This window comes from Lipotes vexillifer, unplaced genomic scaffold (assembly GCF_000442215.2).
Source record: "Lipotes vexillifer unplaced genomic scaffold, Lipotes_vexillifer_v1.1 scaffold479, whole genome shotgun sequence".
NCBI classification, from domain to species: Eukaryota; Metazoa; Chordata; class Mammalia; order Artiodactyla; family Lipotidae; genus Lipotes; species Lipotes vexillifer.
Genome location: NW_006796443.1, coordinates 837552 through 864046, shown reverse-complemented (window position 1 = coordinate 864046; position 26495 = coordinate 837552). Strand labels below are relative to the sequence as shown.

Below are 26495 nucleotides of genomic sequence, written 5' to 3'. Positions count from 1 at the left end.
AAGAGTGTTTATCAAACCCCAGTGAATATGGTACAGTACACCTTCCTATGGTAAGGACTTGATTTGGGATAAAGACAAAGAACTAGTCTCAATAGAGAATTCTGTAGTTCGCAGTAAAAAGCTAAGAATCTAAGTAAATATGATGAACTGACCACACTCCCTTATGAGAATAAGAATAATAGAGGATTTAAAAATATATTAACCTATGAAAATAGAACATACGAGATTTCAACAAACTTCTGGGAAATGGAAAGCAAATGAAGAATAAGGGATGAAGTAAAACAGAAGTTAAAGCCTAGAGTAGCTACACAGAGGAAATCTTTAGGGAGGGTGGCTATCTGCCCTGGAAAACACCAAACAGGGTCAGGATTCTGAAATGACAAGTAAACAGAGGGTGCAGGAATGAGAAATGGGGCTCAAGATTAAGGGATTAACTGAAAGGCTGACCCTGACCCCATTTCCATCAACTCAGCAGCCAAATCCTTGTTTAAAATATTACCCTGTAACCAGGCATCCATCCCACTCAAAGAGTCAAGAGCTCTTCTTCAAAGAAAGCAGACAGCCCCAGAGAACTGGATGCTAAGGCGGGGGTGGAGATATTCACTGCAGCATTATTAACAATAGTCAAGATATGGAAACAACCTAAGTGTCCATCAACAAAGGAATGGATAAAGATGTGATATATACATATACAACAGAATAATATTCAGCCATGAGAAACAAGGAATTCCTGCCATTTGCTGACTTAAGACACAAAAGTGTAAATATATTCCCTAATGTTATAAAGGTAACACTTAAAGAACCAGAAATATTCATATAACTATTATCAGGAGAATGTGGAAGAGACGGTGAGGTGACATAAAAGAACTACTTACTACTCTATTGTAGCAAAAACCGTAGAGAATGCCTAAAATACATATAAAAAAGTTGAACGTGCATTATTTAGACATATGGCGGGCTGTGTTCTTCCATGTCTTCTCTGAACTAGACTCTGGATAGCAAGGCAGGGACAGAAAGGTAGAATAGGGGAGTGTTATCATGTGTACTCTGTAACGAGAATTACTGGATAAATGAAAAGAGAAAAAACGTCTACCACTCTAGCAGGTAAAATTAGTTTGGCTATCATTCCAAAAAACAATACCTTGCTTTTTAGGGTAATGTGTCAAAAGAAAAAGTTTTCATCAAGAAAATACAAAGAGGATGACGTCAGGAAAACCGGCAGAGTAAAGAAAGAACTCCAAAACTTCACCTCTCCAAAAGAGCGAGGAAAGAACTGGCAAAAACTGTCAGAATCATCTTTTTCAGAACTCTGGAAATTAACCAGAGGCTTACAGCACACCTGGGGAGCATTTATTGAAGAAAACAGCTAGATCTTGGTAAGACCAGTGAGTTTTGTGTCATTTTAACTTGCCCTAATCCTGTCCAGTGCTCTCCAGCTACACAGTAGCCTTGAAAAATAAGCTTGTATTCCCAGAGCAGCTTGACAGCCACCAGTGAGAACAATAAAGCTGGAGCTCTTTCAAAGCCTCATTCCCAAAGAACTGTAATTAACTGACCTATCTGTTGGTTCACTGCAAGTCTCCAAGTACAAGCCTAACTCAGAGTTTGCCCAGAGCAAAAAAGCCTTGGGGGGAAGGGAAGGGACAAAAGTGCTTATTAAAAGTGATTACAGGCATGTGTTTTACCTTTATAGTGCCTGAAAGATGGCTAACAGTCAGGACAAACAACAGACTAAACAAAAACCTTAAAGTAAAACCTGGGAAATGTGATGTCCACAGGGGCTTTGAAAAGTCACACACATGTACAGAGTTACACACATGTTCAAGAAAGACCTGAGAAAGCCCTAAACTCTCACCTCTTGCTGACCTTGAGACTCTGACCTTTCACCTTAAGAGGCGAAAGCTAAGGTAGAGCTGTAAACTGCCTGGCTGAGTGCTAAAGCATACATACACCAACACACCCACAGAGAAATTTAACAAAACTACAAGTTGGTTCTTTGACAAGATCTACAAAACTGACAAACCTTTAGCTGGAATGACCCAGAAAGAAAGAGAGAAGACTACTAAAATTGAGAATAAAAGGAGGGGGCTTCCCTGGTGGCGCAGTGCTTGAGGGTCCGCCTGCCGATGCAGGAGACGCGGGTTCGTGCCCCGTTTCGGGAGGATCCCACGTGCCGCGGAGCGGCTGGGCCCGTGAGCCATGGCCGCTGGGCCTGCGCGTCCGGAGCCTGTGCTCCGCAAATGGGAGAGGCCACAACAGTGAGAGGCCCGCGTAACGCAAGGAAAAAAAAAAAAAAAAAAAAGGAGGGACATTACCACAAACCCTACAAAAATAAAAAGGATTATAAGGGACTATTATGAAAAGCTGTATGCCAACAAATTAGATTACCTAGATGAAATGGACCAATATTTACATAAGAACTAACACCATCTATCACAAACTCTTTCAAAAGAGGGAACACTTCCCAACTCATGCCAGGAGGCCAGACACAGACACCAAAAGAAAAGTACAGATAATATCTCTTATTCCAATATCCCTCACTAATAATCAAAGAAACACAAATTAAAAGAATAATGAGGGAATTCCCTGGTGGTCCAGTGATTAGGACTTGGAACTTTCACTGCTGAGGGCCCAGGTTAAATCACTGGTCAGGGAACTAAGATCCCGCAAGCCGTGCAGCGCAGCCAAAAAAAAAAATAAATAAATAAATAAAAGTTAAAAAAAAATAATGAGATAAACCTCTTCACATCCAGAAGAATGGAAAAAATAATAAAGCTGACATCAAGTGTCAGTAAGGATATAGGCAAACAATAAGCATAAAACCTTGCTAGTGGGCATGTAAATTAGTACAGGTGCTTCAAATTAGTAAAACTAAACACACAGCCACAACTCTGCAATTCCGGTTTTAGGTATAAACTGAAGAGGAACTCACAAACGTGGCTAATGAAACAGCAGACAAGAATATTCACTGCAGCACTAATTTTTAATACAGACAAAGTAGAGTAACTTTAGCTTATTTATATAACAGAACACCAAACAGCAGTTTAAAATGAATAAACTAGTCAACATGTATCAACAAAGATATATCTCAAGAAATGTTGAATTTTAAAAACTACATGTCATTCATGTAAAATTTTAAATATACAAAATAATAGTTTGTAACTTTCATGGACTTAAACATAATGTAAACATGACTAGAAATGATCTATACCAATTTCAGAATAGTGGCTACCTCTAGGGAGGGATGTGGGAGGACTTCAGCTGTTTCTGTAACACTTCTTTAAAAAACAATTAAATCTGGAGCAATTATGGCAAAATGTTAACATCTTTTTAATTTCTCTTGTGATACACAGTATAATTTTTCTATTTTTCTATTTTACATACATATTAAAATGTAGGTATTAACGTATTTATATAAAATATAAAGCAATATATATTAGAGAAACAATTCCCACAGTCACAAAACTATTTTAATTTTCATGTATTCTTTTCTTTATTCATTTGAATATTGCTGAAGTTATACTATACAGAAATCTTTATATTATTTATTCCGTATTAAGAATTCTTTGTTTTAACTTCTTCCAATTACTTCAAAATTTTTTCAAGTTCTTCCATAGGTCTGAAAGACTAATTCATGCTTGGGGGTGGAGGCAATATAGAAGTTAACTATTTTAGTTTGTGAAGGTAGAAGAAAATGTTAAAATGCAGTTCTTACTTGCTGAGTTTGTCTAAATTCTTCCAATAGTTTTAGTGCCATATCATAATCTTTCAGTAAGTGGTATGCAATAGCATATCCAATCCAGGATGCACGTTGTGTTGGGCGCAACTGAAGAAGCTGATATCTCGTCTCCTTTAAAAAAAAAAACCAATTCTTTAAAATTTTTTTCACTTTCTTAAGTTGCTCTAAAATATAATTCATCACAGAGTTTTAAGAAAAAATATCTTTAATTCCTTTCTAATGAATTCAGTGAACAAACATCTCTGAAATCCAGAATAAAACAGAAATACTTTTTATGTTCCTGATCTAAACTTAAGTTCCAGAATACCCTGTAATGTAATGCCCTTGGGGTCAATGCTTTTAGGGTACCTTATAAAATTACCTTTATATAATGAGAATTTCTTCTGGTAACTAAACATCTCAGAAGAGAAACTAAGATAGTTTTTTATGAAACTAGAGTTTACTGTTTATAATACTGTTATATGAAATCACAACATATTTTACATTATTATAATAGGCCCCAGAGATAGGATGGACACAGCCAGGGAAAACACTCAAACATCTGACTGGACTTTTCTAGCAGAAACACCACTGCTGCTACTCTAAGACAGTTCAATATCTACGGCATTAGGGAGAAAACACCAGAAATTCCACCATGGCTGCTCCAGAAGAATCAAGATGCCTTCAGACCAGCAGAAAATCTAACCTCCCTACACAGCTCCCACTTCTTCATAGCTCATATCTGCCTCCAACTTTTAGGCAAGTCCAACTTTGCTTGGCCGAACAGGGTCTCATGAAGAACACTAGCTGCAATGAGTTTTGAAAATGTAATGTTTAGCTTCTGTGAGTCTGCTGTTGGAATGGGTGCCGTCCATCCACGCTACATGCCACAAGGAGAACCACGATCAGATCTTTTAAAAAAAAGATACCTTCAACAAAACAACTTAGACAATATCACTCCTCTACATTGCTGTGTAAATGTCTGCTCCTTTTAGGCATATGGCATTAAGCTCTACCACTGTATCACCCTTACTTTCACTGTTGCTTCTCTGTCACTCCCCCACTTCATTAAAGTCTGACTCAGTTTTCATCTCTCTACCAAATTCTGCCATTATTCTGGGCAAATGCAACACTGTGGATCACCTATCCAATAACCTATCTTCTTAGATCCACGATTTCCTCATCTACAATGATCTCCACCCCACTTCAGGGATCCACTTCCACCACCACACCCTAGACTTTACTGCCACCCAGAAATCATAAATTCAGATACTCACTCTCGCTACAGCTTCTATGCTGCCAACACTGTCACTCAGTGACCTTCCTGCCCTTGTTCTTGGACACCGCCAGTACCTCTAGTTCCTTGAATCCTTCACTTCTAACCACCAGCTCTTTTATCTTCATTTATTTCACTACCCCTCCTAGCAACCAGTCTCTCGCCATTACTAATTTCTTTATTTCTAAAGATAACTGATTTTAACTCTCACCAAACTTAGGCTGCTAAGTCCTAATGAAGAAAAATCACACAATCGTGATGAATGGTACCATTACTAAGCTCAGCAGAACCCTTGAAACTTCTGCAAAACTCTATGCAAAGACTTACATGGCAGTAGAAGGACAACAGTAAAAAAGTAAATGAAAAAAGATTTATCTAAACAGAACTATTAAGAATTGGTAGCCTCCTTCACATGAGAAAGTGAGATAACTGCATTTTGGACATACTGAATTTAGGAAACTAAGTGGAGTAAGCACATGGAGATGCCCAGCAGAGTTGAAGATTACAGTGTGAAAAGGCCTGGGGCTACATTTATGGCAATCCTCACAATATTTTGTACTTTCTAAACCATAATGAAGAAAGCTAATTAATCTCCACATTTAGATTTTAATTATAAAAGCTCTGTTTACCAAATTTGTAAATATCAAGCCCACAAAGAATATAGTACAGCATTAGCACATGAGATCTTCTAGCTTTTCAAAAAGCATTAAATGAGGGACTTCCCTGGTGGTGCAGTGGTTAAGAATCCGCCTGCCAATGCAGAGGACATGGGTTCAAACCCTGGACCGGGAAGATCCCACATGCCATGCATCAACTGAGCCCACGAGCCACCCACAACTACTGAGCCCGTATGCCACAACTACTGAAGCTCGCGTGCTCTAGGGACCGCATGCCGCAACTACTGAGCCCGCATGCTACAACTACTGAAGCCCGCGTGCCTAGAGCCCATGCTCCACAACAAGAGAAGCCACCACAATGAGAAGCCCACGCACCGCAACAAAGAGTAGCCCCCACTTGCCACAACTAGAGAAAGCCCACACAAAGCAACGAAGACCCAACACAGCCAGAAATATTTTAAAAATTAAAAAAGTAAAAAACCATAAAATGAATAAACTAGTTATCCTTTTTTGATGATCAAGTATGCACTTCCAGGGACTTCCCTGGTGGCAAAGTGGTTAAGAATCCGCCTGCCAATTCAGGGGACACGGGTTCAATCCTTGGTCCAGGAAGATCCCACATGTCACAGAGCAACCAAGCCAGTGCGCTACAACTACTGAGCCTGCACTCTAGAGCCCGTGAGTCACAACTACTGAGCCCACGCACCACGACTACTGAAGCCCACGCGCTTACAACCCACGTTCCACAAGAGAAGCCACCGCAATGAGAAGCCTGCACACCGCCAATGAAGAGAAGCGTCTGCTCGCCGCAACTAGAGAAAGCCCGCACACAGCAATGAAGACCCAATGCAGCCAAGAATAAATTAATTAGTTAATTAATTTTTTTTTAAGTATGCAGTTCCACTAATAATATTGGAGGGAAGCTCCAAAGTGACTTTTCCCTTCTACTACAGACTAATGAACAATCAAGTCTGCATGATCTCGTCTTAAGTTCACCTCATTCTGAATTCACATGCTTTTAAATTATATCTATTGTAAAAACATGTACATTTAAGACTAAAGTACTTACTCGATAACCTTCAAGGTCTCTCATTTGGATCTGTAACAGAGAGAGATCCCTCAAAATTTGCAGATTATCTTTATCTAATTTGAGGGCATTTCGGTAACACTTAATAGCTTCATCATACTTCTTATCAGAACGCTGCAAGAGTCCATATACATGCCAACCTATTAAGTTAAGGAAACAGACATTCCCAGATACTAGAATATACTATGCTACATGTCTAATAGAAAGCTTACCTTAACAAAATGGTATTTTGTTTGGGATTTACTTCAGAATGATCTGGCATCAGAGGGATGGGGATAGTAAGCAGGTGACAAAATATGAAACCAGATCAGCCTTGATTGACAACTGTTAAATTATTGAAGCTAGGTGATAGATAGGCAGATAGGGGTGCATTATTCTATTCCACTTTTGTACACGTCTGAAATTTTCTGTAATATATTTTTAAGTAACCTTAGAAAATTATTGGTAAAAATTCTGCATGTTGCCTATCCCCTCACTTTCCTATGCCAGCACCGCAACGCTCACTTATTCTCAAACACTATGTATGGAAACAGAATATGTATTATACAAATATTGCAATTATCTTTTAAAACAAGTATATATTCAATCAATTATAAAACAACATGTAACCATCAATTAATTCACTAGTGATATTAAAGACCACAAAAATTAAGTTTTTATTTAATGTAAAGTCAAGTCTTAGGATATCTTGGAGCCAAAAAACTATCATACTTACAGGCCCTCTCTCTTCGCTCTGGGGTAAGCACTGGGATAAAGAAATAAGTATTTAGTATTTTGAGAGAACCCTAAGCTAAATATGTAAAAACACCACTAAGACTACTGACGTTCAATACTGGCCAATAGCTAGATGATTTAAATGTTAAAAATTAAGGTACAAGAGTAATATGTGAAAAGGTTGTAAGTATATAAATAGGTAAAACAGAGATTAAAACAATTTCAACGATCCATCCCTAAAGAATATTTTTGTTTTTTTAACAAACTGGGATACTAGTCAATGAAAAATACGATTGTTAAGTACCCAGTGAAGTAACAGCTAAGTCCCTGTGCAACAGAAACCAAGCTGAAAATCAACATAATATTTAATACTAAATAAAATCTATTTTACATCAAGTTGCTTCCGAATTTTTCTCCTAAAATTTCTAAAGGAAAGCTTAAGGAACTTTTAAGGAACACAAGTTTTACTATACAGGTAAGTACTATACAGGTAAGTCATTATTTGGAATGATATTTGGAACTGAGTACCACTCAGTTTATGGATATATAGGGGAAAAAATGGGTTTTAAATCACATATAATTATTAGTTACTATTCTCTCACACTAAGCACAACTGCAGTAAATATACAGTGCATAGTAATTCTCTTTAAAATACTCTAATAAACAAAAAAAATAAGAAGTAGGGAACAGATGAAACTAATATTAAAAATGTTGATAATTATTGAAACTTGATAATGGGTACATAAAGTTCATTACATCCACTCTTCCATATAGTTTAAAATTTTTTCATAGTGAAGTTTTATTTTAATTTGAGTTAGAAAAAACTCATAAATGGACAATACATAAATTAAATTAAACTATTCAACTACTGCAAAAGGATACAGACATGACTCTTGACATCATTACGAAGTCCTTTACGAACAAATTCATACGCCTCTTCTTTTTTTCCTAAACAGTTCAATGTTAATCCTTTCATAGCCAAAGTCTCTGAAAAATATTTTTAACCTCTATTTACACATGAAAAATTCAAATTATTCTCTTAGCACTATTTTAATATCTGAGCTCTACCAATACTTACATTATTCATCCTTTTAATCCTATAGTTAGGAGAATTTCTCTCCAAATAAAAAAAGTAAAAGTATATTTATGTATCTGCTTAAAGCTTAGCCCAAGTCCTTTTCTGAAATTCCTCAGGCTGGGACTGAGTTGGTAAAATGCTTTCTGTCTTTCTGAAGACTCTATAAAGGAGGTTAAGATTATTCTGCTGAAAAAAGGTAACACAGCAGGGTCCTGAGTCCTGTTGAGTTAAATCTACTGCAACAGACCTCAGCTTTCACCTGAGATCAAGCCTACTAAAAATCAAATCATCTGATTTATACCCCACAAAATCATTCAATCTACCTTAAAGAGATGTACAGAATTTAAAAATCACCTTACTCATTATTGGAACAGACTTCATTTTTGGCTGCAAGTTTATTCCAATGAATCCCACGTAGGCTAATTAACATCAGTTTGCATTTGAAAAGCACGAGTGGCAACCCAAGAATATGTTGAAGGTAGTTAATCAAAGATTGTTTAGAATGAAATAATTCTCTGAATAATCCACAACAAGGGAATTAGACAAGAACAATGGTTTTCAAACTGATCTCTATGGACTATGGTTTTCAGAACGGGTGATCCAGCAGTCCAGGCCCCTATGACCAAACATCTTATTTTTTTTATCTGTTTTTACATAATGAATTTCCCCACAAGCTCCCCTTTGGATAAGGGTTCCACTGCTAAAGAGCTTGAAAAAAAGCTTTAATTTCTAAAATTCTATGAAATTACTTCTTTCCATTTCCTTCAAAGAATGTTTTAAGTGTTATTAGAAAGCTGAGTAGGGTCAGCCTATTTTCCCAAAAAGATGGTCTCAATAATTAATCAAGTCTAATATTCAGAAACCCCATCAGCTTTGCTCTGCTACAGGACCATAATTTACATGTCTAACCTGATCCATCCTTTTACCAAACACTGGTCACCAGTGAAAAAGGATGAGACAAGCAAATACAGACTTACTAACATCAGCACTAGAAAAATAACCCAAGATAATACAATGGTAAATCAGTAGTATCTTATTTACATATGAAGGTTAGCAGATAGATAAAAAAATACATCTACCAAAAAATAAAATGCATTTGATTGTATCTTCATACTACTTTGGCGTTGCAAATATTGTTCTAATTTTACACACAAGAAATCAAGGGATAAACTTAAATTCTATTCAAAGTAACAAATGAAATCAGGTCTATAAAAATACAGGTATATACGCCAATTACTCACCAATATATCAACCAATCATTTCTCATCTAAAAGTAAAGACTGTAAATACACTTAAGTATAATAGAAGTAATCTAGAATAAGAATGATATGAGGCATATCTGAAAACGTTAAACATTTATGCACTCTAATAGAGAACTACAAGGCCATGGAATCTGAAGTATTCTTCCTTCACAGCTGGGAATCCTATCCATCTGGTTTTAGAATTAGATTTCCCCAAAGTAGTCTCTCATAGGTGAGATAATACCTCCATGTTCAGCAAATTTTGGATTTGAAAGAATCAACTTGCAAAACTTGAGGCCATTTTTGTATTGCTTCTGTTCGTAACATTTCTGTAAAGAAATATGAACAAAAATTATTATATAAAATGAATACACATGTAGCAACTTTTCATTCCATTATATAAATTCTAAATTCAAGATCCAAAATTAGGTCTAAAACATATGTGATGGAAAGGTTTTGTATCAATTCGTATCAGTTATAACATGAAGTTTACCTCTGTAACCTGCTCCTTGCCAAACGATTCTGGTATCTGAGTATTTTTACTTTTATAGAAGACAAAGAAAAAAACACCTTAATTGTCAACCAACACACTGCTACAGCTTTCTTTAATTCAAAATCCAAAAGCAAAAACATATGTGATAACACAGAAAAATACCAGAAACTGCATTAGAAGTCTCTGCTACTTCAAGAATGGAACCAAGGCATACACACAAAAAAATACTGCTATTTACTGAGCAACTACCATGTGTCTGTACAAAACTTGCTATAACTCACAACAACTCCTTCAGGTAGGTGTCATGACCTCCACCTTACAGATGTAGAAACTGAAATTTAAAAGTCCATTAAATTAATTTACAAGTGGCTCAGCTTAGTTGCAAACTCTCCTCTGACTCCAAGACTACGGTCTTTCCATCACTTGTAGTCTAATACAAGTGTAAGCAAATCTCTTACACTTGTATTAGACTAGATTTATTTAGGAATAAACCCTCTTTATTCCTCAATGCCACCAGCCAGGCTAAGTAATCACGCCTGCCCTCCACAGCCATTAACCACCAGAACACCGCATCTTTAACTCAACCTTTGACTTACGTGGTTACGGGTTTTCTTTTTAGTACTCAGCGTGCCAAGCTCATCCTCACCTCAGGGCCTCTGCACTTGTGTTCCTTCCACCCCCTGAAATGCTGTTCCTCCCCACATCTTCCCATGGCTGATTCCCTACGATCAAGTTTTACATATCATCTACCTGACAACTCTAACACTGCCAGCCTCTTACAGCACCCCCCAAAACACTCTATCATATTACTCTATTTTCTACACAGCGCTATCATTTCCTGACATTCTTACTCATTTTTGTACTTATTTAGTGTCTATCTTCCCCACCATACTGTAAGCTCCTGAGAACAGGGATCTTGCCTATTTTAAACACTGCTACATCCTCAGGTTCTAGACAAATAAGAACTGCTCAATACATAGTCAATATATACATTCAAGTTCAAAGCAAAACAGTACCAGCAAAGGAGGAGGAAGAGATTAATTCTTGCCAACAGGGGTGGGATATGGAGAGGAGAATTAGAAAAGTATTCATAGAAAAACATCTTTAAATTAAAGCTTCCTGATTGCCTATGGGGAAGAGAAATTAGTGGTTGGGAAAGAGGACAGGAAAACCTGAATTTTGAACCATGCAAATATATTACGTATTCCAAAAATATTAAAAAAAAAAAACAAACAAAAAACAAGCAGAAGGAACTACTGGGGAAGAGGTAAAGAAGAGAAATATTATTTTTTTTCTGCCTTACCAAGTGATCTGGAAGTAATAACATCATACTACCAATAACAGTAATAGTAATAGTTAACACTTACTGGAAGCACTTACTATGTGTCAGGCACTGTTCTCATTTATTCCTTACTTAAATACCAGGAAAGCCTAGGAGATGCACATTGTCTACATTTTAGATGGAGAGACTGAGGCACAGTTACTGAGCTTACACAGCTACTGAGTTTACAAAGCTAGTAAGTGTCAGAGCCACAATTCAAGCCCAGGTAGTCATCTCCAGTATCCGAGTACTCAGGTTAAAGAAAAGTCTTAAGTTCACTAAGGAATATCTACTTAGTACAAAAGGTAGACTCTAGTTTCAACTTTGCTACTAACCAGACGGAGAACCTTAGATACTTAGTCATTTACCATCCCTGGGTTTGATTGTCTCATTTGTAACAGAGGGCCTGCAATAGCTCCAAAATTCAACAAAACATAATGCTAACAGCCAGTCTGGGGAATAAGATAGGCAGGTACAAGCCATGCAGAACACGTGATAAGCAACCTGGTGAATTTGGTATGGGACATGTCTTTCAGTAAAATGATAATTTTTAAAAAATTATTGTTGGTGGCAAAGCATTTTGGTCCACCAACCAAACTTTAAAAAATAATTTTATTATAGACTTCTGTTTGCTATGGAATTTGTCATAGTAAAACTTTACCCACTTATTGCAATTTGAGACAATCAAATCATTCACTTTTGCAGTATCCTCCTAAATTCATGTAACATTATAATAAACATTACATACCCAGATAAAAAATGTTTAGCATTTCCCAATTTATTTGGGGATAAAATTAACTCTGCAGTGGTCTTTACATTTTTTTATAACTAGAGTAATAATAAATCATATAATTGTTTTTCATTATGCTACTAATAACATGATTTGAACTAGAAAATATCCATACAGAGAGAAAATAAGTCTCTGTCATCTTTTAGGTATAATACCAAATGTCCTAAAATCCAACAATTTATAATTTTTCATTAACATGTTTCAGTTTCCTTAGACCAAAAAAATAACAACAAAACACCCCACCCAAAAGGGGCAAAAAAGTTCACTTCTCCAATTCCACACTGCGAAAAATACAAGGGTATGAGAAAAATGAAAGTAAAATAAAGAAAAAATAAATGCAAAGTCGAATGAAGCAATCTGCCACAATGCTTTAATTAGATTTATGTTTTTACACTCGTTTCTCATCATTTGCGCAACACTAAGCACCATATAAAATTAAGACAAAAATTTCATCCGATTTACTATGTAGCTTTTGTAACATTCTGAAGACTAAGTGTGACGTTTCTATTTGGCTTGAAAGAGAACGGCTACTATGATTTTTTTTTATCTGCAGTTGCTTATACTTTATTTTATATATAATAAAGGTAAGCGACAGCTAATGGTCATATAACCAACACAAGCTCCGATTAATAAATTCACCCTTAAAATCTAAACGCTGGTTTTCAGATGAAAGGCAATCAGTCTCCAGTGTCTATGGAGAAAAGCAAAGGCATGTTAACCCTCCTCCCTGGAAAACCATTAAGGTACCAGGACGGTGACACATAACCCACAGAAAACTCCCCTCTCCACCCGGCAGCCGTCATCATTACGGGGCCATTATTCAGGTTTCTGCTCGGAATCAAAGTAAATGCACCCCTCAAGTGCAATACCAGCTAGTCCGCGGGGCTTTAACCACTTACAGGGCCTGTAGGAGTTAAAAACAGAGCTGTGTTCGGCTTTAGAACTTAGAAATGCAGTTCGAGTCACGTACTTCCCAAAGAGGATTAGTACGACACACCAAAAATAGGCAAACTCTCTACCAAAGGGAGGATGAGTCTCCGGGGTTTTAGTTTCCCGTAACCGGTATAAATCGGATCCCACCCCATTACAGGATCGCTCCCGCTTTCAAAGGTGTCGAGGTGCGCTGTGCAACAGATTCCACATAAAGCAGTGAACGAACACCTGGACGCAGGGATGCTGGCAAAAGTAACTGGGGTGGACCGAGGGGAGGAGGTCGCGAGGCCGGCCGCCAGGCGCCGCAGAGGGCACGGGCCACTCCCGGCCGGCGCGCCCAGGCCCAGGGTGACTGCGGCGGGAAGATTCTGGAAGGAGCGGCCGCGGAGGGAGGGAGGAAAGCGGGGCGGCGGGCCCTGCGAGGCGGGGGTAGGGCCGTGCGGGTTCGCGCACAAACAAAGAACCCAAGGGGGCCGGGCCCAGCCGCGCAGGCGCCATCGCCACCAGACAGCTCGCCGCGCCGGGCCCGGGGCTGCCGGGCGTGGGCGGCGCAGCCACTGGCCACTCACCAAGATGCGTTTGAAGAGGTTGCTCTCCTTTGGCGGCAGCTGCACGTTCGGCATCGCGGCTGGAGAGGAGGCTGGGTGCCCGCGCGCTCCGTTTCGCGGGATGGGCACCGGGACGAGCCGCGACTAAGAGTCGTGCTGCGGGCGACGGGTCAGTTCATTGGCCTAGACTTGGGGCTGAGCAGCCTGGGCAGAGCTGCCGGGCAGGGCTGGCAATAGAAAAGGAAGCCGGTCCGGGTAGGATATCCTTTAGCCCCAGCCTTGCTTTGGGGTAAGCGGCGGCGGCTCCCGTACGGGGCAAGATGGCAGCTAGGACCCGCCCCCCTCGAGCGAGGCGGTGTGCGCATGCGCAGGGCGACCCGCGGCGAGGAACCGGGGCCCTGTGTTAGGCGGTCGCTTCTGTCACCTGCACCCAGGCACCGGGTAGGGAGCTTGCACCGTAGCCGTTCGTAAGTCGCTGCCTTGTACTGTGCTTTGGTTTTTAGGCTTCTGGCCCAAGATAATGTTAGTTATATCAGAATCTGACTTTTTTGATTTCTCTCCAGTCAGGAATTTAAACAGTGCTGGACACAAAGTAAATTTCTTGATGTAGGACGAACTTGTTTTCCTTATTTTCTCCCTCGACTTAGACTTTAAGAGAAGCCTTTTCTCTCCAGGGCAGAGCAAAGAAGTATTGACAACGTATGTGAGGTCACTGGGCAGGACTTGAAAAGGGCTAATGTGAAAGCACGTTTGAAATGTCAGAGAAAAATATTCTCAGCAGTTTAGAACACCTAACATTGTCAGTGAGAATTACGGTGGTTTTATGGGGCGCCTGATTCCCCAGGTCTACCTACACTTTCTCCTCAGGTGGTTCTCCTTTATACAAGCCCTATAATAATGAAAGAAAAAAGATTCAAACCCAGGATCTTCCAACTCTGGGGCACTTTCTACCATACATAAAAGACAGCATAGTGACAGAAATGTGTGAGTCTAGAAAGATCTGGACATACATTGTTGACAAGAATAGCCGTACATACGGTGTAGGTTTAATATTAAGGTATATGTAAATATTAGGTACATAAACTTATACATGTTCTGGATCTTCATTTGTGCATGTTTGTGAGACTACAGGGTAATTGATGTATAGTTGCATTTAATGGGCTGTAATCAGAACTGGGTGGGGCTTACTTGATTTTTTTTTCCCTGTATCCTGAGTTGGTCAGAGATGGGAGAAAGTATCACCTGAGTCTTTTTTGTTTTTTGGCCGCTCTGCAGGGTTTGCCGGATACTAGTTCCCCAGCCATGGATCAGACGCGCACCCTCAGCAGTGAAAGTGCAGAGTCCTAACCACTGGACTGCCAGGGAATTCCCTCACTTTTAAAATAAGGAAGGGACTGTTATTAAAACGGGGGAGGTCCAGAAGGGCCTATGTGTTCTAGACAGAAACTAGGCTCCCCGAGCTATTAGAGAGGAAGTAGGCAAAGAGGGCTTCGTGGGAAACTTGGCTGAGTGGCACCTGAGCTGGTGGTGGTCTCCTAGACCAGGGGTCCCCAACCCCCGGGCCACAGACCGGTAACAGTCCGTGGCCTATTAGGAACCCGGCTGCACAGCAGGAGGTGAGTGGCAGGTGAGTGAAGCTTCATCTGTGTTTACAGCCGGGCCTTATTGCTCCCATTACCGCCTGAGCTCCGCCGCCTGTCAGATCGGCGGCCGCATTAGATTCTTAGAGGAAGGCAAACCCTACTGTGAACTGCGCATGCGAGGGATCTAGGCTGCACACTCCTTAATGAGAATCTGATGCCTGATGATCTGGGGTGGAGCTGAGGCAGTGATGCTAGCGCTGGGGAGCGGCTGCAAATACAGATTATCCTTAGCAGAGAGGTTTGGCTGCACAGAGACCATAATAAATCAGTTGCTTGCAGACTCATATCAAAACCCTATCAGTGAGTGGCAAGTGACAATTAAGCTGCATCTTACAGAGTAGACTGGACATAAGCAGCACACTTCGGGTGTCACTGTCTCCCATCACCCCCAGATGGGACCATCTAGTTGCAGGAAAACAAGCTCAGGGCTCCCACTGATTCTGCATTCTGGTGAGTTCTATAATTATTTCATTATGTATTACAATGTAATAATAATAGAAATAAAGTGCACAATAGATGTAATGCGCTTGATTCATCCCAAGACCATCCCCCCACCCCCTCAGCCCCTGGTCCATGGAAGAATTGTCCTCCACCAAACTGGTCCCTTGTGCCAAAAAGGCTGGGGACCGCTGTCCTAGACGAGCAGCAGGGACAGGGGAGTGCCTGCTCACAGCACCCTCCGACTCCACCACTCCTATAGTCCCTACTCACTCTTTGCTCACCATGACATTACTGATTGCTGAAAATTTTTTGGTTCCCAGTTTATCTACATCCTCAGATGTAAAGGGTTAATTGTGGGAAGAGCAGAAGCTCCAGTGCTCCAGTCAGATTATCCCTTGATCCTCATAGGACATGGACTTTTCTGGAATGTACCTCAGCCAGCTCAAGCCACTCTGCCTCACCTCAATGCCAACTTCAAAATGACAAGTTGAAAAAAGAGTGCACACATACCTCGTTTGTCTACAGTGGGATGGGGGGGTGAAGGGAGAGGTGGGGAATTGAAAAGAATGCCAATATCGTAGCTGGTAGTTGTCAGCCTGAACCTTAGAGTGTCTAAAAGACTTGATGCACACACTGAGAAAGCCTGGATTAGCCCATGGCTGTAATTTTATCACTGACTTCCTGTTTAGTCTGGAGCAAATCTTATTTCCGCCTTTCAACAGAAAATGGGGTTATAATAACATTATGGTAATCTTGCACACCAGGGTTACAGTGAATGTAATGCTTAGTCCTTCCTAAGCCCTTAGAAAAAAAACAAATGCATTGTAAATCTGAACTCATTGTCTCTCAGGAAGAATGCTGAAGCCCCACTGAGGGCCTCTACCCAGATGTTCTCTCCTGGTGCTTCAGGCAGGGTGGACCTCCTTTAGAATCATGCATATGGTAAAATAACAGTAGCAACACCTGTGAAGACCTGAACAGTTCCTGAAGCACTTTTTACATACGGGATATGGGCCAGTGATTCTATAGAGCCAAGGAGAAAAGAATCTAGAAAAGGATGGTCTCCACCCCATATACATAGCATATCTTACAAAGCCAGCTGACAGGGTAAAATCAAGTCATTTGCTGCTATTCCCACCACCAAAGGGATGGAACAGAACTCATCAGATTGTGTAATGTTTCTGCTCACTTCTCCCTTCCATGCTCTTGTTTCAGAAAAGAGGGTTCCTCCCTGGGAGCTCTTGATCCCATCTCCTTTTGCTTTTCCTGAACTTTCATTCATCGGTTATTCCCCCCACTATTTGCATTTTCTCCCTCCTTATGTAGTTTATATTCTATGGGAGGAGGCGGAGAATAAACACATAAAGAAACAAGATTATTCCAGACTGTGGGAGGTCCTGGGAAGGAAATAAAACAAGGTCATGTGAGGGCAATGGGGGTTGAGGAGAGAACAAATGTGTTTAAATACTCGAAATACTTCAGGTACTCAGGAATGATCTAGAACAGCTTCTGGAGAGGTGATAACATGAACAGAGACCTAAAGGATGAGAAGAGAATTAACAAGATGAGAAATTGGGACATCACTTTCCAGTGAAAGGGAACCACGTGCATGATTAAGAGTCAGGAACTCTTCTAATGATTAAAAGATTAATCATTAAAACATGATTAAAAGAGTCAGGTTAACATGATTAAAAGAACATGATTAAAAGAAAGAGTCAGGTTAAGAACTACAGGTTCAAGGAGGTGGCTGGGGGGTCATGCGGGGAGGAAGATGGTACAGTTCAGTTGAAACTGTAGCCCAGGCTGTCTTCGGTTTGTCATCTTAGGCAATGTGGTTTGGTTTGGTTTCATACTAAACTCAGTGAGGGAGCCATTGAAGCATTTGAAGCAGGAAAGTTTCATGATCTGATTTATTTTTTTAAAAGGTCACTCTGAAAGAGATAATGGGGTTTCTTCTAGGAAAGTGCCAATTCTAATCTAATCCTTCTTAAGACTTGGCTTCTGCCACTTTTGAAAATGTTCTCTGAAATCTCACCAATTCATTTGTTCAGTACTTAGTTATGGAGCACAGTGTGACAGACAGTCTTCTGACAAACAAAACTAGCTGCCCTCATGAAGCTCACATGTTAAGGATTGCCTAGTGGCCAAATCCAAAGATTTTTTTCAGTTCACAGTTTCCTTAACTTCTCTGTAGCATTTCACACAGTGGATCACCGTCCTTGACTTTTTCTGCCTTTAGTCACCAAGCCCCAGCAGAATCCTGGGTTTCCGCCTGTCTCTCCTCCCAGTCATTCTCTGGGTCCTCTGTCATCTCCTCCTCTTTCTTTTTTTTTTTTAATTAATTTATTTTATTTATTTAGTTTTGGCTGCGTTGGGTCCTCGTTGCTGCACACAGGCTTTCTCTAGTTGTGGAGAGCGGGAGCTACTCTCCGTTGTGGTGCATGGACTTCTCATTGTGGTGGCTTGTCTTGTTGTGGAGCACGGCCTCTAGGTGCATGGGCTTCAGTAGTTGTGGCACACGGGCTCAGTAGTTGTGGCTCACAGGCTCTAGAGTGCGGGCTCAGTAGTTGTGGCGCATGAGCTTAGTTGCTCCGCTGCATTTGGGATCTTCCCGGACCAGGGCTCGAACCCCTGTCCCCTGCATTGGCAGGCGGATTCTTAACCACTGTGCCAGCAGGGAAACCCCTCCTCCTCTTTCTAAATGTTGGTTGTCTAGACAACTTGGCTTTCTCTTTCAACAGCAGCAATAAAATCTGTTCATCAAGCAGCTGCTGCTCATCAGCAAGATGAAATTAATAATTCTCCTGCCCCCATAGCCTCCATTATTAACACCAAGCAGATTAAAAATCTGTCTCCAGTTTCAAACCCTCTTGATCTCTTAGCCTTCATGCCCACTTGTTTGTTAAATATCTCCACCTGGATGTCTTATAAACATTTTCTACTTGAACAGTAAAAATAAAACTTATCGGGGCTTCCCTGGTGGCACAGTGGTTAAGAATCTGCCTCCCAGTGCAGGGGACACGGGTTCGAGCCCTGGTCCAGGAAGATCCCACGTGCCGCGGAGCAACTAAGCCCGTGCGCTACAACTACTGACCCTGCACTCTAGAGCCTGCCAGCCACAACTACTGGGCCCACATGCCACAACTACAGAAGCCTGCGTGCCTAGAGCCTGTGCTCTGCAACAAGAGAAGCCACTGTAATGAGAAGCCCGCGCACGGCAACAAATAGTAGCCCCTGCTCACTGCAACTAGAGAAAGCCCAAGCGCAGCAATGAAGAGCCAACACAGCCAAAAATAAATAAATAAATAAATTTATTTAAAAAATAAAAACAAAAAATAAAATTAAATAAAACTTATCATCTTTCCATCAAACCAGCTTAAGTCCTGACTTTGTAACAGGGAAGAACCTTTGTATTCTATTGCAAGTTATTCACTAAAGGGATGTTGCCTATAAGCTTAAATTATACATAATAGCCCATCTCTGGGAGCCCTGCCTCCCAGGTAATGAGCATTATGCTATAATACCTTTGTTTAGCTCACAGGAAGCATCCTAACTAGGCCCACCTGTGAATGACTGCAGGGAGGAAGAAATTAACACATCCCCTCTGGAGGCTGACAGGAACCAGGAAATGTTTGACTTTACTCCCTCCCCTTTATGTATAAAAGAAGCCTAAATTCTAACTCAGGCAAGATGGTTCTTTGGGACACAAGTCCACCATCTTCTCAGTCTGCCAGCTTTCCAAATAAAGTCACTATTCCTTGCCCCAACATCTGGTCTCTGATTTATTGGTCTGTCATGTGGCAAGCAGTATGAACTTGGACTAAGTAACAACTTCTCTATTATTGTTAATGACACCACTCCTGTAGTTAAAATTTTCTGATCAGTTTTGACTCCCCTTTATTATCCTCCACATTCAAGTTGCCTAGTCCTTTAAATTCTAGGTCTGTCATGTTTCTCCCTTTCCTCCTTGCCTTCCATTCCCACTCCAGCTTAACATTAAATATTGCAAAAACCTCATAATTGCAAAACCCAGTAACCTCATAACTCTACTTTCAGGCTTTCTCCTCTCCATTTCATTTTGCACATTGCTCTAGATTTGTCTTTTCTATCTAAACTCAGTGTATAAAAATTTTCAGTGACCACCCATTGTCTAGAACTCAGTCTATTCTCAGATTTTTCTTTCACTTTGCTCCCACAATTACCTTATATAGCAGCGGAACCAGTGGGTACATCAGGTCCAGTATTTTCTAAACTCCATACTTTTGCTCAACCTGATAGTTTTATGAGATTGTTCTCCCAATACCCTAATCTTTATCTTCGTAAGTTCTTCATCTCCAATGGCATGACTTTCATAAGATCTTCCCAAGTCTTCCCAGTAGATCTAATCTCTCTCTTCTCTGTATTTATGTAGCACTTTGTCCTTCTTTTATGCCTTTAGTCTTAGTGTGTTTTATGTTTTATAAATTGTAAATTGTTCAAAAACAGTGGTTCTCAACCTTGTCTGCATTTTTGTATCATCTAAGGAGCTTAAAAATCTACTGATGGCTGAGTCCTACCTCCATAAATTCTGATTCAATTGGGGTGGGGTGGAGATGGGGCATTTCAGATCTTCCTGGATGGCTGTAATGTGCAACCAGAGTTGAGAACCACTGTTTCAAGGCATTTCATCAAAATCCAGGCTTAAACATGCCCCATTCCTCTTGAGGTTGAATTTAGATAAGGCACATAAACAAAAAAAACCCCACCACCAAGATTCAATTTGGAACCCTAGGCAAAAGCCACAAATTGCAGATAGGACCACAGATAGTGAAAGTGGCCTAGAATTAGCACCATTCAAAGACTCTGGATCAGCGCAGAAACAACTTTACCCAAGAGTTCTCTCAAAACTATCAACAGACTCACGGCCTCCAGTCCTCTCACTTCTGTTATATTCTTGTTTGTCTGTCTCTCTGCTTTCTCTCCAAACTCATCCTCCTACTGCTCCTTTCTATGCCACACCTTTCTGTTCTGCTTTATCCTCAACCCTTTCACTGAGCGTTCTCTTCCTCCTTACCTTCATTGATATCCAGCCCTTCATCAGGGACATTGTCTCTCATTTTGTATCTTCCTCTGCTTATATACTGTAGGAGTTCGTGAGGGAAAAATCAGCACTTTTTCCCCCATCCCACTGCCCCCCTCCAAATCATAATACTTTACCTTCATTTAAGGACAGGATACTTGAGTCTATACTCACCAGCTTTGTTGTTCTCTTCTTTTCCTCTTGGTCACTATCCTTCATTTGTTCATTTGCCAAGTGACAATACTTGTCGTTTTAACTTCACTCCTAGCATCCATCTACTATGATTGCAGTAACTATATGTATGATTTAAAACCCTAGCCCTGGGTAAATAAACTGTGGTACATTTAGACAATGGAATATTATTTAGTACTAAATAGAAATGAACTATCAAGCCATGAAAAGACATCAAAGAATCTTAAATGTATATTACGAAGTGAAAGAAGCCAATCTGAAAAGGCTGCATACTGTATGATTCCAACTATATGACTTTCTAGAAAAGACAAAACTATGGAGACAGTAAAAAGATCAGTGATTGCCAAGGGTTAGGGGGAGGGAGGGATGACTAGGTGAAGCACAGAGGGTTTTTAGGGCAGTGAAAGTATTCTGTATGATACTATAGTGGTGGCTACACATCATTATACACTTGTCAAAACCTACAGGGTATACAGCACCAAGAGTGAACCCTAATGTAAACTATGGACTGTGGGTGATAATGAGGTGTCAACGTAGGTTCATCAGTTGTAGCAAATGTATTGCTCTGGTGGGAGATATTGACAATGGAAGAGGCTATGCATATGTGGGGACAAGGGGTTTCCATAGGGGAAATGTCTGTACCTTTAGCTTAATTTTTCTGTGAACCTAAAACTGCTCTAAAAAATACAATCCATTTTTTAAAAAATCCCTAGCCTTACAGTTCCTTGGTTTCATCTACAAAGACCTTCACCTTCTACCCTATTTTAGCTACCCACTCCCATGGCCAAATTTAGAATCAGCAAGAAGTGCCCCTCCTCTTAAATCATAAATTCTAGCAATCTGCTACCTTATATTTTATTTCATTTCATTTCATTTCATTTTACCATGCCGCACAGCATGTGGCATCTCAGTTCCCTGACCAGGGATGGAACCTGTGCCCCCTGCAGTGGAAGTGCAGAGTCTTAAGCACTGGACCACCAGGGAAGTCCCTTAAATTATTTTTAAATGAGAAGAGATTTGCCAATATCCTTTTAACGCCAAGGAAACTTGTTTCAACAGGCATAACTCCCTGTTACTGAAGATGAGATGCCAGCTTCTGGGATTAGTAGCCTGGCAGGGTGACACTGAGAGAAGCCTTTTTGCCATTGCACTGAGGTTCCAGCATCCTGCCTCCAGCATGAGCCCGAGGGCTGTTGCTCTCATAGGGTTGTTCTGTGTACATCTATCATTTCTAATGCTAGTGACTTCAATCAGATTCTTTGAGGGACAATTCCTGTTCTAATGACAATCTCCTATCTTTTCTTCCACAAACATTTGCTGATTCCTTAATAAGAGCCTTTCACTCTTCAAGATGCAGGGGATCACACTATTTTCTCCTTATCTATTCACTCATTCAACCCCCATTTGTGGAATATGCCCCTCAGCACCCATCACTTCTCTTCTTTCTTCCCCTCTCAGCAGAAACAGTGCCTTCTGGACTTCCCTGGTGGGCCAGTGGTTAAGAATCCACCTTCCAGTGCAGGGGACATGGGTTCAATCCCTGGTCGGGGAACTAAGATCCCACAGGCAGTGGGGCAAGTAAGCCCGCGGGCGGCAACTACTGAGCCCACGCGCCACAACTAGAGAGCCTGCACACTGCAACTACTGAGCCTGCGTGCTCTGGAGCCTGCATGCCACAACTAGAGAGAAGCCCATGTGCCACAACTAGAGAGAAGCCCGCTCACCACACCGAAAGATCCCACATACTGCAACTAAGACCCAACGCAGCCAAAAATAAATAAATAAATAAATAAATAAATATTAAAAGAAAAAACAGAAAAACAGTACCTTCTGGCCTATGCAGAATTAATTCCTCCAACAGTGCTTAGGAGGGAATACACTTCTACCTTCTTTGGAGACTTTACTTCTCTCTCCTTATTCTCCCTTCTCTTCTCAATTTCTGTAATCATTTAATAATAACTGTTATTGAGCACATACCCTGTACCAGACACTATGTATAATTTGCTATTTCTTATTTAATCCTCATGCAAACACCATGAGAAAAATACTATTATCCTCCATTTACAAATGAGAACTGAACCTTAAAAAAAGTAAATTTATACCCAATTATGAAACTAAGTAAGGGCCATCTCACCAAAGTTCATGCCTGTAGCTACTATGCTAAACTGCTTTTCATAGCATACTAATGAGTTTCCATAGATCCTTAGCCAGCCTCATTCAGTTTATTTTTTGCATTAATTTCCAAGGGAAAAATCTGTATTAATGGGAATCTGCATTAATTTTCTATCACTGCTGTAACAAATTGCCACAAATTATGTCTTAAAGCAACACAGATTTATTATCTCACAGTTTTGGACATCGGAAGTCAGAAATGTGTCTGCAGGACCATGTTCCTTTTGGAGGCTCTAGGAGAGAATTTATTTCCTTGATTTTACCAGCTTTTCCAGGCCACCTGCATTTCTGGGCTCATGGCCCTTTCTTCCATCTTCAAAGCCAACAGCAAAGCATCTGCTCTACTCTCTGACCTCTGCTTCCTCTTCACATCTTCCCTCTGACTCTAACTCTACTGCCTCTCTCTTATAAGGACCCTTGTGATCACACTGGGCCCAGGAAGATAAGGCAGGATCATCTCCCCATCTTAATATATTTAATCACATCTGCAAAATCTCTTTTTGCCATATAAGGTAATATAGTCACAGATCCCGGTGATTAGAGTGTTACACACCTTCAGCCTACTACATGATCTTTGTAAAATGCAAATCTAATGATGCTTTTTTCAAAGTATTAATTAATTAATTTATTTTGGCTGCTCTGGGTCTTAGTTGTGGCACTTGGGGTCTTTGTTGTGGCCTGTTTAGTTGCAGCATGCGGACTTCTTATTTGTGGCAAGTGCAATCTTAGTTGTGGCATGCACGTGGGAGCTAGTTCCCAGACCAGGGATAGAACCCAGGCCCCCTGCATTGGGAGCTCAGAGTCTTACCCACTGGCCCACCAGGGAAGTCCCTAATGATGCTTATTGCTTAAATTTCTTACATGGCTTCCAGGAGAAAGCTGAGCCTCTTTACCTGAGAATGTGAAGCCCTTTATGATTTAGTTCCTGCCTATCTCTTGAAATTTCCCAGATTCTCAGTTGTGTATCTGCGATGCCCTTCCTGTCTGTGCCTAGCTCACTTCTACTTGTCTTTCGGAATTCAGATTAAGGATCAGCTTCTCCCAGAAGCCGGCCCTATCCCTGACCCTGATATGGCTGCCTCTCCTCTACACTCGCGAAACACTCACTACTCACCTCTAATATAGTGCTCATCTTACTGTGTTGAAGTCACTAACTTACTCATCTATTTCCTCCCTTAGACTGAAGTGTCTCTGGATCAGACACCATGTCTTATTTAACTGTGCATTCCCTGTGTTTTACAGTTGTTGCTCAAAAATATCTTTGCTGAATTAATCATCTTCCTGTAGCACATAGCATAGTATCTTATGTATGGTACAGAGTCAAAAACATATTTGTTAAATTGAGCTATAGTTGTTTTCACCTCCTCAGGAACAGGAAAGTAATATATCATCTTCTAACAAAAAGATTCAGAATTGGGGACTTGTATCTTGCTCCCCAGAACTGTAAAATGAAGTGTGAATAATAAATTGCTAAGTATAATACAAGGAAAGATTCAGCAATATTACAAGAATTGTAATTGAGATTATATGAGAGCTTAAATGAAGGACTATGATAGGTGGATGAGCTGATCTATCAAAGACACTGACAGCTGGAATGAAGTCTGTTTTCCTCACCATTGAATCCCTAGCACTTAGCAGAGCGCTTGGCACATAGTAGATATTCAGTAAATACTGGTTTGATGAAGATAATGTCAATGAATTGCACTCCAGGCAGAGGAATTAGTATTGTTAAGAAAAATTGGTAGCCGCTGAAATAGGCAAAGAGATTATAAGACCTCCTGTTGAATTAACTGTTTTTCATTGTCTCTCAGCTATTTTACAACTCTTTTATGTTGTAGAAAACTGCTAACAATGCACATGATTCTTTTACTGAGATTGCCCTTTTTTAAAAAATTACTATTAATTTATTTATTTTTGGCTGCGTTGGGTCTTCATGGCTGCGGGGCAGGCTTTCTTTAGTTGTGGCGAGCGGGGGCTACTCTTCGTTGCGGTGCGCGGGCTTCTCATTGCGGTGGCTTCTCTCGTTGCCTAGCACAGGCTACAGGCGCGTGGGCTTCAGTAGATGTGGCTCGCAGGCTTTAGAGCGCAGGCTAAGTAGTTGTGGCACTCGGGTTTAGTTGCTCCTCGGCATGTGGGATCTTCCCGGAACAGGGCTCAAACCCTTGTCCCCTGCATTGGCAGGCGGATTCTTAACCACTGCGCCACCAGAGAAGCCCTGCACATGATTCTTTTCCCTAGAAATGCAAATTTGTATAACTGAGATGCAAGTGGTTATGTCTTGCATGTAGTGACCAGTTTTTCATCTTTTAAACAAATTCATTTCAGCATTCCTTATGGTGTATTTATGTTTTCTCTTTAGATTTTGTTTAACAAATTATAACATCCCTCATTAATTAATAATTAATTATTTTTAAAAATTGACAGTTGTACATTTCATATTTATACAAAAGTCATAATCTTACCTTTAAAAAATATCTTTTAGGGCTTCCCTGGTGGCGCAGTGGTTGAGAGTCCGCCTGCCAATGCAGGGGACATGGGTGCGTGCCCCGGTCCCGGAAGATCCCACATGCCACAGAGCAGCTGGGCCCATGAGCCATGGCCGCTGAGCCTGCGCGTCCGGAGCCTGTGCTCTGCAGCACGAAAAAAAAAAAAAAAAAAAAAAAATATATATATATATATATATATATATATATTTAGCAATATGAACAAAAAGACAAGTTTGAAGATGTGTTTTGGGAGAAATAAGCTGAAACATGAGGTTCTTGGAGGATATCATGAGAGAAGAAAAGAGGCTAGCTAGATTGGAGTCAGATCCTGGAGAGCTGGGAAAACAATGTGCAAGTTAATGAGAGAATACAGGCAGCAGAATCAAGGTCACAGTGCAGCCCAGCCTTTTTGGTTCAAATCCCTTTGGCCACTCTTCATCTGTCTGTTGGGCACAATCTTGAGCAAGTCACCTAGCCATGCTGTGCCTCAGCAATTCGTAGGGTTGTTGGGAAGATTGAGTGAGTTAGTTAAATGTTAAAAATTTAGAGCACTACCTGGTAAAGAATAAGTACTCAGTGAATGTTAACTACTATATTATTGTTACAGTTCACAGTTCTTTACCTGAAATACTTGGACCAGATGTTTTCAAACTTCAGGATACTTTGGATTTAGAAAGGAAATGCAT

At 40.5% G+C, this 26495-nt stretch overlaps 1 protein-coding gene across 2 annotated transcripts in view; it reads right to left on the bottom strand.

Annotated features, from left to right (window-relative positions):
• The window catches only part of NAA16 (N-alpha-acetyltransferase 16, NatA auxiliary subunit), a 68166-nt gene extending 54206 nt beyond the window's left edge, over nucleotides 1–13960 (bottom strand). The window contains exons 1-5 of one of the 2 annotated variants that reach the window (XM_007468609.1): nucleotides 13838–13960; nucleotides 9976–10060; nucleotides 8295–8399; nucleotides 6681–6838; nucleotides 3716–3850 (exon numbers count right to left, since the gene is read on the bottom strand). In XM_007468609.1, the coding sequence (XP_007468671.1) occupies nucleotides 3716–3850; nucleotides 6681–6838; nucleotides 8295–8399; nucleotides 9976–10060; nucleotides 13838–13891 (537 nt within the window). In that variant the 5' untranslated portion in view covers nucleotides 13892–13960. The remainder of the gene's footprint in view (nucleotides 1–3715; nucleotides 3851–6680; nucleotides 6839–8294; nucleotides 8400–9975; nucleotides 10061–13837) is intronic. The other variant, XM_007468610.1, reaches the window with a different exon arrangement.
• Nucleotides 13961–26495: the final 12535 nt, after the last annotated feature.